The sequence below is a fragment of the Muscardinus avellanarius genome, assembly GCF_963383645.1.
Source record: "Muscardinus avellanarius genome assembly, chromosome: 15".
Lineage (NCBI taxonomy): Eukaryota > Metazoa > Chordata > Mammalia > Rodentia > Gliridae > Muscardinus > Muscardinus avellanarius.
In genome coordinates this window covers 84171808-84185178 of record NC_137801.1, presented here as the reverse complement: position 1 = coordinate 84185178, position 13371 = coordinate 84171808, and the positions used below count along the sequence as shown (strand labels likewise).

The following is a 13371-nucleotide window of genomic DNA, read 5'->3' as shown; positions in this document are numbered from 1 at the left end:
TTCACCCGTGCACTTTGAGTCCTTAAAGCATTTATTTTCTAACTGTAAATGTTTAAAATCAAGCCTGATGCCTGTTACTCTGCTCTGGATACATTTTTTTTTAACTTTTTCATATACTAAGAGCTTCAAAATTTCGGAGGGCGGGGTCTCTCTGGGGTGGTGAGAGGCTGGGAACATCTCTGGAGAGCACTAGGATGGAGTAGGGGTTTTCTAAAACACAGCCAAGCACACCTATCCCACACATCTGGGATTCTCAGGGTAGAAAGACCTCATTTTTTTTTTTTTTTTTTTTGCAGTACTGGTGATGGAACCCAGGGGTATTCTACCTCCAAGCTATACCCCCAGCCAATTTTTTTCTTTATTTTTTTTGAAACAGGGTCTTACTGAGTTGCAAAGGGCCTCACTAAGTAGCTGAGGCTGGCTTCGAACTGTGATCCTCCTATCTTAGCCTCCCAAATGCTGGGATTACAAGCATGCGCCGCCACCACGCCCGGTGAGATACCTCCTTTGTAAACCAATTTTTGTACCACTTTCTTTGTGAATGTGAAGTTAGTTCAATTAATCAGCCATTTGTAATTTTTGCATTGAAGAGAAGCAGAGAAGAGCCAATGGATATTGAATAGAAAAGCTGGTGAGGTTGGTGGGTACCGGCGGGGGCTGAGGAGGGAGGGTAATGTGGAGTGTGTAGGAGGCCGGCTAGGGATGGTTCTGGTATTGGATACTGGTGAGGATCCAGTACGTGCCTGAAAGGCTTTCCACCATCTTTTTCTGCTGGGCCTAGTAGAAATAAACCTAGGGTCAGATCTCATGATGCAGAGCCTGAGAGATGGCAGGCTTCATGGGAGTTATGGCTCTCATGGCTTCTGTCTAGAGATTTACTTAGCCCTTGCAGACAGCAGCATCTCTGAGCTGCTCCTGGCTCCAGGCACAGGACCAGGCATTGCATGTTAAGACTGATTTGGTTTGTGTCTGTGAGATCATCAAGATTAGAGTTGTAAGTCGGCTGTAATGGTGCAAGCTTGTGATCCCAGCGATTGGGAGGCTGAGACAGGAGGATCGCACAGGTTCAAAGCCAGCCTCGGCTACTTAGTGAGGATCTCAGCAACTTAGTGAGATCCTGTTTCCAAATAAAATATAAAATGGCTCTGGGAGGCCGGGCGTGGTGGCGCACGCTTGTAATCCCCGCACTTGGGAGGCTGAGACAGGAGGATCGTGCAGGTTCGAAGCCAGCCTCGGCTACTTAGTGAGGCTCTCAGCAACTTAGTGAGACCCTGTTTCCAAATCAAGTATAAAATAGGTTTGGGAGTCTAGCCCGGAGGTAGAAAAGCCCCTGGGTTCCACCCCTAGTATCACAAAACAAAACATTAAGATTGGAGTTGTCTCTGCTTGGACCAGATCAGAAAGGGACACAGGGGGACAGCTGGCAAGAAACGTCATTCTGCTTGTTTTGGGCGAGGGGACAGACATTCGAGCTGGTTTTTACCAGCACAAATAATAATAGCAGGTCGGATGAGCACGGTGCTGCTTACCAATGTAGATGAAAATCAAATTTCCACTGTGAGATAATCTTTCCCCTTTCTGGTCTTAAGGGAAAGGAATTTTTCTCAACTACCTTCCGAGCAGGCCCACCTCCATGAGTGGTCTGTCTGTGCCCTGTGAAGTCAGTCCTAGGTTTCTTACCCTGGCCAGGCCCAAGGGTAAGGGGACCAGGCAAATGAGCAGGGGCCCCATTTTGCATGCAAAGGCTAGCGAATGAGCATGGGATCACTTTGGCAAAACCCTGACAACCACAGAAACAGTAAGTAAAGCTGGGAGGTTGGGAAGGAGGAGCTCTCATGCACACACTTCTCTCAAGAACCATCCCAAAAGGCTGCCGTGACTTCAGTGAAGGCCGCCTCAACCTTGCCCACGCACAAACACTTCTGCAGACTCTGGCCCACGACTTCCTGTTTAACCTCCAACCAAAGCGGCCCTCGTTGTTGGCCCTCATAGCCAAGGATTCTTCTTTCAAAATAACTTCTGTAATCCTCATCATTTGGCCTTTAAAAATGTCCCCTGGCCTCCACCCCTGTGAGTGGTTTACTGTGGTCTGTGGATTTTCATTGCTTTGTGTAATGCCTGCTTTTGAATAACTTCACTTCATGGTGGAGACTCTCTCTGTATTATTTAGGTTTTAACATGTGCAAGGGAGACAGTGGGCCTTGGATCAGAGTAAGGTGTGTGTGTGTGTGTGTGTGTGTGTGTGTGTGTGTGTGTGTGTGTCTCATCTGCAGCCTCCTGAACCCTGTGGGCCAAAGGAAGTCTCGGATGTGTAGACAGAAGAGCGCTCTGGCTCTGCGTGATGGGTTGGACCTGAGTGCCTTTGGGAGGGACCGTAGGCCCTGAAGGGGACCGGCCAGCTGCCCTGCCATTCATACTCTGGGTCTTGGGAGATGGGTGGCTGGACAGGAGTGGGCAGCTGCCATCACTGTTATGACTATTCTTCCTAGAATTCTCTTCCTTCCCCAATATCTCTCTTGGAAACTCAAGGTGTGGAGAAGGAAAGCAAAAGAAAGATTGGAACAAAAAATCCCTGCCAGAGCCGGATGTGGTGGCTCATGCTTATAATACCAGAGCTTAGGAGGCTGAGACAGGAGGATCGCACAGGTTCGAAGCCAGCCTCAGCTACTTAGCGAGGCTTTCAGCAACTTAGTGAGACCTTGTTTCTAATAAAATATTAAATAGGTCTGGGAGTATAGCCCGGAGGTGCCACCAAAAAAAAAAAAAAAAAAAAAAAAGGTCTGGGAGCATAGGCCAGAGGTAGAAAAAAGCCCCTGGGTTCCACCCCCAGTACCACACATAAAAAAAAATCCCTTCCACAATGAAGATCAGACTTCTCCTAATTGAACAGCAACATAAAATCACTTCTAGAAATCTCAAAAACTCTGTGCAAATTCTCTCTTTTTCTTTCTTTTTTTTTTTTTTTTTTTGGTGGTACTAAGGATGGAACCCAGGGGCATTCTACCTCTGAGCTACACCCCCAGCACTAATTTTTATTCTTTATTTTGAAACAGGGTCTCACTGAATTGCCAAGGGCCTCACTAAGTAGCTGAGGCTGGCTGCCAACCTGGATCCTCCTGTCTCAGCCTCCCAAATGCTGGGATGACAAGCGTGCGCCATCACGCTCAGCTTGATTCTCCCTTTTCTTGACAACCTTAACCTTGGGTGCAAATGGGATTGTGGCATTCTAGCCCATAATTATTCAGTCATTTTTTTTTAAAGAGAGGGAGTCTTGCTCTATTTAAGTTTAAGGCCAGCGTGGGCTCAAGCGATCCTCTCTCTCTCTCTCCTTATTTGCTTGGACTACAGGACCCGCCACCGTGCAGGCCACAGTAAGGCATAGAGTATTTGCTGTTGTTATCCAAATGACCAGAGAGGACCTTAGAATTCCCAATCGTATGAGGTTGTGTTGCTAAACTTTTCCTAGGGATTGGATGACCATATATTCTTACATCCAAACTATGGAACTCTGAGCTGATAAGAACAAGTAACTTTGTAAGAAAAATGGCTCAAAATATTTGGAGTTGGGCTAGCCCATAAAACTGGGGGCAGATACATGCTGCAGTGCCCAACACATGCTCTCCTCCTCTCCAAAATCTTCCTTCTCACCTCTGCCCTTTGGCCCACACATCACAGGGCAGGAAAGGGGCCCTGGCCACAGGCTTTGCAGAGGGTGCCACTGATCTCTGAGCCAGGACAGACCTTGGAAAGGTCTCCTTGGGTCCAAAAGATGGAGATTCCTTGCATCCATCAGTCATTGCCACAAACAAACATCCTGGGTGACTGTCACCTCACACCTCAGAGCAGGATTTCAAGGCGCTGCGTCTCAGCCCTCTGCCCATTGGCTGGTGGAGATGTCGAGCCAAGTGTGCCATTGACGGTGGGGTCGTAAGTGCAGGATGGAAGGATACAGGTGAGGTGGCCATTGTCCCATTGGCCTGCAGGAGGCCCGGGAACTCGCTCTTAGGTGACTGTTGGGTTTGAGCCTTACTTCTTGAAAGTTCCACAAGCAGTCCTGTGACTCCATGGTTGGGTTTCCCTATCGTCCCCTAAGACTCCGACCCGCAGGGGCTTAGAGAACGACACAGACACCTCTTCAGCTGAAATATGAATTCTTCTTTAATGGATCCTTAATTCTTCTTCATAATATCTCTGAATATGTCTGACAATGCGTACAACAAGCACAATATATATCAGCATCATGATCCCTCCCTCTATTCCCTACCAACCCCAAGCTTCCCACAGCTAGGGCATGCACATTTCTGACTCTCTCATAGGCAGGCTGGTGGTAGCACGAGGTGCTGCGTCACTGATCATTCTGCAGGCACGTGGCATGGCACACTGCGCATGCTCAAGGAGACGTCCATCTTGTGAGTCTCATGACTTGGCTGCAAGCCTAGGCGCCATCTTGAATCCACGCTGGCAACAAGCCTGGGTGCCATTTCGGTCCAGCCGAGTGGGCCCCGACATTTCCCCGTGGGGGGAGGGGGTTAAAAAAAGGGGAGGTTTTGTAAATTGCTGTGTATAGGTCATAAGATGAGCAGTTACCCTGCAAGCCTGGCCCGAGGCCGACTGCATGACTTTGTTTCCCCCCTTGGGCTATATTAAGCTGTGTGTGCCTGTATTGTTTAGTGAACAGGATCCCAAACAAGGTAGGTAAAGTGGGAGTGGCTTCTGGGTCAACCACAGTGAGAGTGGAGAGGACTCAGTTATTTGCATACCTTTTATTCTGGGATGATGACAGTATTTAGAGAGAGAGGTTCCTGCTGGGGAAGATTCTCACTCTTGAAACTTATCTGGCTTGACGAAAAATTCCTAGCTCCCTTTTAATCTCATCACACCAGAATGGTGAAGCAAGCCAGGCATGGTGGATGTGCGCCTGCAATCCCAGTACTTGGGAGAATGAGACAGGAGGACTGTGGGTTTGAGGCCAGCCTCAACAACTTACTAAGATTCTCGGCACCTTTGTAAGCGCCTGTTTCAAAGTGAAATGAATACATGAAAATATCTGGGGGTGTAGCTCAGAGGGAGAATGCCCCTGGGGTCAACTCCCAGGACCAAAAATCCAAGATAAAATGAAATTTTAAAAAATGGAGCAAAACCGAATATTCCCCTTCCACTGGTCCTTGCAAAACAAAAGCAAAACGTGGATGTAATGTAACATATGCCCTTTCCCCAACAACAATGACAAAAGTGCACTCTGGGGGAGTCTCAGCTTCCATAAGAACATAAACCATCATGAAGTCATAGACACCACTAAATTAATTCAGCAAACTCATGTGTGGCCCCGCCTCCAAATGGCTGGAATCCAGCTTACTCTTACACTAAAGGATGGATTTGATTGTTTCTGAGCTTTCCTCTACTCTAATATTTTATCAGATAGTATTTACTGAGTCCTAGTTTTAACCTGTGATTGTTACCTTCTTTGTTAGACAAAAAGGGTCCTTTGACTTTGAGCCATTTGTTCTGGGTATTGAATTCCAGGGCTTTCTCTAAAATAGTTTTTGTGCTGGGCGTGGTGCCGCACGTTTGTAATCCCAGTACTTGGGAGACTGAGACAGGAAGAATGAAGGTTTAGAGGCAGTCTCGGCAGCTTAGTGAGGCTCTCAGCAACTTAGTGAGATTCTGTTTTCAAATAAAACTATAAAATAGGTCTGAGGGTGTAGCCTGGAGGTAGAAGACCCCTGGATTCCATCCTTAGTACCACCAAAAAAAAAAAAACCACCCAAATAAATAAAATAAAATAGTTTTTTTAACTGCCTTTTTAACCCATAATAATATGGAAGATCTGAATCATTGGGCTGAAAATATCATCAGGGTTAATAGCATGGATTTTATTTTATTTTATTTTATTTTTGTGGTACTGGGGACTGAACCCAGGGGCATTCTACCTCCGATCTACACTTCCAGTCCTATTTTTTATTCTTTATTTTGAAACAGGGTCTCACTGAGTTGCAAAGGGCCTCATTAAGTAGCTGAGGCTGGCCGTCAACCTGGATCCTCCTGTCTCAGCCTCCCAAGTACTGGGATTACAATCGTGCACCACCACGCCCGACTTATGACATGGATTTTAAAAAAGCATTCTTGCTGGGCGTGGTGGCGCATGCTTGTAATCCCTGCGCTTGGGAGGCGGAGACAGGAGGAGCGTGCAGGTTCGAAGCCAGCCACGCTGGCTTAAGAGACCCTGTTTCCAAATAAAAATATAAAATAGGTAGGTCTGGGAGTGTAGCCTGGAGGTAGAAGGGCTTCCAGGAACCCCAGTACCACCACCACCACCAAAAAAAAAAAAAAAAAAAAAAAAAGCATTCCTCTTTTCCATCCACCAACAGGGGGAACCCAAATTGCACCTCTGCTCAGAAAACTTTGTGCCATGAAACAACATTTAACAAGAAGACTCCAGAGGTGATGTGGGGCTGGGAGACTTGGGGGGCTGGGACCCTGCTTGTGAAGGCCATGGCCAAGTTCATACCCTCTCTTTCTTAGCTTCCTGCTCATAGCAAGGAGGCCCCGGGCCATGAGGTCTCCGGAGTCCTGTTCAGGTGGACTGAAGTCCGTGAAGTGGGGTCTTGAGAGACAGGACTCATGCTGGTCCTGTGCATGGCGTGGCCTGCAGGGGACCTGGGTGGCTCTGAACGAGCTTCCAAGGCCACCGCTGGTCAAGCTCACTGTGACTCTGATCCGTCCTAGCTCTACACAGGGACAACTTGGGCGGGGCCGAGGAGCTAGTGGCAAGGCCTGCTAGAAGGTTGAGAAGACATTTGTCTTATACAGATGTGACTTAGACCCCATTGTCCACGATCAGGACAGAAACTCCTCCGTCAGACAATTCCACAAAGTGAAAGGAGGAATCAGAACACCAATTCTTTCTATCACCTCACCATGGACAAATATTTAAGACTAAAAACAACAACAGTATAATCTTTCTTAGGTCCCAGAGGGCGGGAGCGGATATCATCTCTCCCATTGGTTAAGGACCTCTTTTTTTTTTTTTTTTCTCTTTAATGGGACCACGGTTGGGTTGAGAAGTACCCATCACTTCGAAACCACCTCTCAGCTGGAAATACGTAAGTCATTTTTTTAGCGAGTCATGAAGAACTAGAGAAACTTACTCAGAGTGTCCTCGGTCACTTCCCCATTGGTTTGATCACGTTACCAGTGCCTGGGGGTGCTCCCCTGCGCGGAGGAAAAAGGTGTGCCCGCCGGTTGGGAAATCTCTGGCAGGCAGGAGGGTATAAATCCCTGCCTGGACCGCTGAGCTCTCGCTGAAGTCTGGCCTGGCAGCCTTCCCCCACAGGCAAGAAGCAACACGGACAGGAATGCAGAGCCGCAGGTAAGAGACCCGTGGGGGCCAGGGAGGCAGCAGGGCGGCCCGGGGACCAGGCTGCCCGGTCAGCTCCTCTCGGCACCTCGGGCTGCCCTCTGACCTCCCGTGACATCAGGCACTTCACCTGCATGACCTTCTCCATCCTGCTCTTCTGCCCTGGTGCGGAGGTGACCTTAACCATCCTTTAGTGTGTCTGGGCCTTTTAAAAATGGGATTGGATCAGAGGGCTTCTTCTCCTCTTCCTCCTGGTTCTGGGGATTGAGCCCAGGGGCATTCTACCTCTGAACTATACCTTCGACCCTTATTATTATTAATATTATTATCATTATTATTATCATTATTATTATTATTATTTTGGTGGTACTGGGGGTGGAACCCAGGGGCTTTCTACCTCCGGGCTATACTCCCAGACCTAATTTATACTTTATTTGGAAACAGGGTCTCACTAAGTTGCTGAGAGCCTCACTCAGTAGCCGAGGCTGGCTTCGAATCTGCGCGATCCTCCTGTCTCAGCCTCCCAAGCGCGGGGAATGCAAACGTGCGCCACCACGCCCGGCTTGTTTTTTATTATTTTTTATTTTTGTTTTGAGACAGGGACTCGCTAGGTGGCTGAGGGTATTGCTAAGTTGCTGAGGCTGGCATCTGACCTGTGATCCTCCTGCCTCAGCCTCCCAAGTACTGGGATTAAAGGCCCTACGTGCCAGGATGCCCAGCCTGGGGGGTTTCTAAGGACTTCCTACAATTCCAGGGAAAAGCAAAGCGCTGTGAAATCCAGCTAGAGGAGCTGCGTTGCACCTCCAGAGAGGTGTGGTCGCAGAGACACAAAGCGGCCAAGTGCTCTCCCTTGGAAGGCTCTCGGGCTTTTCTAGTGTGGAATGTTTGATTTTTATTTTTTATGAAAATGTAGCTTCTCTCATACCTATATTCTCATACCTGGCTGAGCACCGCGGCTCCGAGGTGCAGCACAAAGGGTACTTACTAAACTGGTAACTGGTACAACCTTGGGGCTAAATGGCCTGCCTTTGCTTTTATACTAGTCAGGGTGATGGTGCACAACTTACCCTGCAGTGCCTCAGTTTCCCCCATTTGCAAGTAGCGATCCTCGCTAGGGAGTAAGGTAAAGCTGCTTAGAGTGGAGCCGAAGGCAGAGAAGGCACTTCGTACATCTCTGCCGTTTCTGTTGAGGGAAGAATCCCATCCCAGCCCCTGCAGGATTCCTCCACCCCCCCGCCCTCCAGCCCCACCTCCCGGTGTGATCTGAGTCAACACTCTCCCTCTGTGTTTTCCTCTTAGTTAAACTGAGGCCCTGGGGTGGCCTGGCGCCCTTCCCAGTTCTCCCCAGGGCTCCTTGTCCGCAGTGTGAAGCTGCCGCCTTCCCTTTCCTAGCTCCATCCCACTTCCCGCCAAATGTCCTCTTATTATTATTATTATTATTATTATTATTATTAGTGCAGTATATTCATACATCATAGTGGGGTAATAAAAAAGACTTGTGTAGACATACATGCACACATCACCCAGTCAGCCCCCATTCAGCCCCTACCCCTTCCCTCCCTCACCCTCCCTCCCTCGCTTGGCTTAGTGATTGATATAAATACGTTTGTCTAAATATATCATGTGCCTCAGGGAGCTTTTTCCCACCTCCCCTCCCCTCAGCCAGACTGCCCTATTTGCTCCTCCATAGGTTCTGTTTTTCGCCCGGGGCTCCTCCTATGACCGTTTCACATATCAGTGAAAGCATCCGATTACTTACTTTTTGCCCTGACTAATCTCGCTTAGCATAATGTCCTCCAGTTCCACCCTCTTCCCTGGAAAGGCTGCAATTGTGCCAAATGCCCTGTTCTCCCAAGAGCCCTGTGGACTTGCTCCTTCTGCTCGGCTTGGTTTCCCCACAGGCTCAAGCGGAAGACAGTGCCCTCCCTCGACCTCATGTGTGCATTTCCATTGTAATCTTCCTTTCCATTTTTTTAAAGCTCCTTTGTTTATCCCAAGAGGCAGGGAGGGAGACTGGCTCGGGGACCTGGCGGTTGTGAGGGTGGTCTCTGCCTCAGGCTGGCATGAGAACTCCCTTCCTGGCCCTGCCAGCAAGCCTTCCCCGCAACACCCATTCCCAGCCCCACCTCTGAGGCTCAGTTATTGGGCAACTGGAGCTGAGTGACCCCCAAAACCCACTGAGCCCAATTCCCGCTCCCCATACCCCGGGATTGCAGGTTCAGCGTTGAGACCCTGGGAGTAGCAGGAATGTGGATGCCGCTTGCCTTTAGGTGTTGGGGTCACCCTCTTTCCATCTGGGGACACACGACCATCATGGTGCTTTTGGCCAGTGATTCTCAAACTTAGGTCACCTGGCAGGTTGATTAAGATGAAGGCTACTGGGCTCGCCCAGACTTTTTTTTTTTGGTGGTACTGGGGATGGAACCCAGGGGCCTTCTACCTCCGGGCTACACTCTCAGACCTATTTTATATCTTATTTGGAAACAGGATCTCTTAAATCAGCTGAGGCTGGCTTCGAACCTGCGTGATCCTCCTGTCTCAGCCTCCCTAGCGCGGGGATCACAAGCGTGCGCCACCACGCCGGGCTTCGCCCAGGCTTTCTGGTGTAGTGGTGGTGTTGGGGGAGGGAGCTGAGGACTTGCACTTCTGGTACATTCCCAAGAGATGCTGAAACTGCTGGTCCAGGGACCGTACTTGGAGAACCCCTCCCTTAGGAGAGAAGAGGCTCCATGTCCAGGGCCAAGACTGTGGGGGACTTACCTTGAGGTAGGGTCTTTGGAGACCTATTCCTCTTACACGATTGTTATTGTGCAGGTGATTCTAGTTTCCTAGGTCTGAGGTGGGACCTGAGAATCTGCATCTCTCCCAAGTGCCACTCCTTGTGCTGGTCCACGCACCACACTTTGAGTAATGATGCTTTAGAACATTTGGGGAGAGGTATTCTTATTTGGGAGCAAAGCTTTGGGTGGATCTTACATTTTTCCAGAGCTGATATACAGTAGACTGTTTCTTAGCTGTATGCAGGACACAGGGTTTTAGGTTGACTCCCACTGATTCATGCTCTTATGTAAAGCCACTCCCCTGGAGCCAGACCTGGCTGTGGGAATAGATGGGGCGACACACCCACCGATTAGGTTACCTTATATGGAAGGGGAAAAGGGATTTTATGGATGCAATTTAGGTTCCCAATCAGTGACTTCAAGATCATACAAAGAGCATGCCGGGTGCATCTGACTTAAGCCACTAGGCTCTGCAAGAGAGTCTAGAGGCCGGGTGAGCCGGTATGTGCCAGTAATCCCAGTGCTTGGGAGGCTGAGATAGGAGGATCACAGGTTTGAGGCCAGCTTTAGCAACCTAGGGAGACCCTCAGAAATTTAGCACGACTCTGTTAAAAAAATAAAATAAGATGCCGGGTGTGGTGGCGCACGCTTGTAATCCCTGTGCTTGGGAGGCGGAGACCGAGACCCTGTTTCCAAATTAAAAAAAGTATAAAATAGGTCTGGGAGCGTAGCCCAGAGGTAGAAGGGCTTCCAGGAACCCCAGCACTACCAAAAAATAAAATAAAATAAAATAAGAAATTGGGGGTAGAATGCCCCTGGGTTTAGTCTCCAGAACCCTTTCTCCCCAAAAAAAGTTCCTAGAGATCACAGCTCAGAAAGGTCTGAAGCAGTGGCACATGTGTCTCTGTCGGCCTTGAAGAAACAACTGTCTCGATATAGAGAGGTCACGGGGCCGGAAACCAGGTGGCTTCTGGGGCCGAAGCATGGTCCCCCAGTGATGGCCAGGAAGAAGCAGGACCTCATCCCTCCCATTGCAACAGCCATGAGCACTCGAAACAGGATCCCGAACTCCAGGAAGAAAGAGAATCCACTGACACCCTGGCTTGAGCCTTGCGGGACTCTGCCACCCAAACTCCAGCTAAGCTGAGCCCAGACACCTACAGCAAATGGGGTTAAGTTGTTGAGTGGGTGGTCTCTGGTTATACAGTAAAGGAAAACAGACACAGCGTCCCGGTCCTCCTCTTCTTCGATTGCTGTGCGTACCGAGCCAGGTTCCTCTGCAGCCACAGCCTAAAACATCTCAGTAACTTAATATGATGCTGGTTTATTTCTTGTTCCCGCTGTGATGTTATCGTTGGCCACCTGCATCTGACCATGGTGGATTGACGTAGCTACTCAAGGACCCAGGCTATTTTCAAACCGGTCTGTCCACAGGGCATCTGTAGGATTCGTGGTGTTTTGACCTGAGTGCTGGAATGGGAGGAGGGATTATTCCTATTTAACTGAAGGAGGAAACAGACATGCAGGGACCAGCGAGAGATCGAGACGTGGACCTGGACGTCAGGTTGGCTGTGCTGGCAGCATCTCTACCCAGAGGCTCAGTGCTCACCGTGGTAGGAGAGGAGGGGCTGGTGCTGAGATTAACAGCGGTAAAATGACAGGCCTGGGAATCGCCGCTTTCCTCCTGGTGATGTGTCCCGCCCAACTTCAAGATGCAGAGGAATGAACTCTTTGTGTCCTCCAGAGTGAAAAAGTACCAACTACTGTCAAACAAGCGAACGCTGTGCTACCACGTCGTGTTGCTCCGTCTGGCTGGCTGGGCAGGGCACGGGCTTTCAGAATGCCAGCTTCTTGGAGATCTTCTTCCTGTCAGGACCCAGCCGGTGAGGCATCTGAAAGCGGAGGGGAGCCAGACGGTTTGCACGTGGGAAGGGACACTTACCCACAGTCAAAGGTTTCCCGGGGGGACTCTTTGTGTTCGTGGGAAGACCAGTGATGGACTGTCTTCAGGCCAAATACTGAGCTTTAGTGTGGCAAGGGATTTCCCCACAAAGCATGTGTGGCATGCTGGGACAGGGATGTGAGGGGTCATTTTTGTCTAAGGACATCTTGGCTCTTTCGGTGGTTGTTGCTGTCATTGGCTTTTGTCTTTGCTCAGGGATACTCTGGATGCAGGGATCAGGATAGCTGCTGCCCTTGGTGACCCTCTGAGGACAGGCCATTTTAGTTTGGCACCTTTACCAGAGCGGATGAAATAATCTTTCAAAGCATAGAAAGGAAATCCCATCTACCCTGCTATCTTAACAATTTTAGAAGAAAAGATTTTCTAAAATAGGCATCGCAAATTTATTTTTATTATAAACCTGTGGCGGTTTCACATCCCTGCCCTCCAGATGGACCTGTGTTATAGGGAAGGATCTCATTTGGTTCCTTTGCCAGGGAGGGGACTTCAGCCTGTCACCACGGGTCATCTTCATCTCGGCTGGCTCGAATCCACCTCTCCTGGATCCATCCAATTTCATGTGGATAGATGCTCCGTCCTCCAGTTCCTCACCTGGCTCCTTCTAGCCAGGAGGATGTCTAATCACAGAAGGAGCTGTGTTCCCCGATAAGGGGGCTGGGGTGGGTGGCTGGTGCACACGTGCTGACCTGGGGATCTTCACTGGCTTTCCTACAGATGGCCCTGCATCTGCCTGGTCACGAGGTCCAGCTACTGCTGGGGTCCATGGCCGGGAACAGCCATGGTCTAGCACCCGAGCTTCATCAGAGGCAATGCTCTGGCCAGCGTGTCCTCCCTCTGCCTCTCCCTGGCTGCACAGGTCCACTGTGTCTTAGGCTATCCTCCCTCCCTCCCTCCCTCCCTCCCTCCCTCCCTCCCTCCCTCCCTCCCTCTTGTTCCTTTCTTCCTTCCTTCCTTCTTTCCTTTCTCTGCTACTGGGTTAAACTCAGGGGCATTCTACCTCTGAGCTACACCACCAGCCCTATTTTTTATTCTTTATTTTGAAACAGGGTCTCACTGAGTTGCAAAGGGCCTCACTAAGTCGCTGAGGCTGACTGTGAACCGCGATCCTCCTGTCTCAGCCTCCCGAATGCCGGGATTACAAGCGTGCGCCACCACGCCTGGCTTATTTCTCTTGTTAATCTATATGTGTGTCTATACGTACATACATACACACTTTGGTTGGTGCATTGTAGTCTCACATCATTTGTGGTTTGGGGTGAGAAGGACATACG

At 49.5% G+C, this 13371-nt stretch overlaps 1 protein-coding gene across 1 annotated transcript in view; it reads left to right on the top strand.

The window, feature by feature from the left end:
• Positions 1 to 1633: 1633 nt before the first annotated feature.
• The window catches only part of IL1R2 (interleukin 1 receptor type 2), a gene marked incomplete at both ends in the record, with an annotated part of 45941 nt that continues 34203 nt past the window's right edge, over positions 1634 to 13371 (top strand). Inside the window, 3 exons of the mRNA XM_080711424.1 lie at positions 1634 to 1697; positions 3842 to 3952; positions 7334 to 7522. Coding sequence (XP_080567550.1) covers positions 1634 to 1697; positions 3842 to 3952; positions 7334 to 7522 — 364 coding nt within the window. The remainder of the gene's footprint in view (positions 1698 to 3841; positions 3953 to 7333; positions 7523 to 13371) is intronic.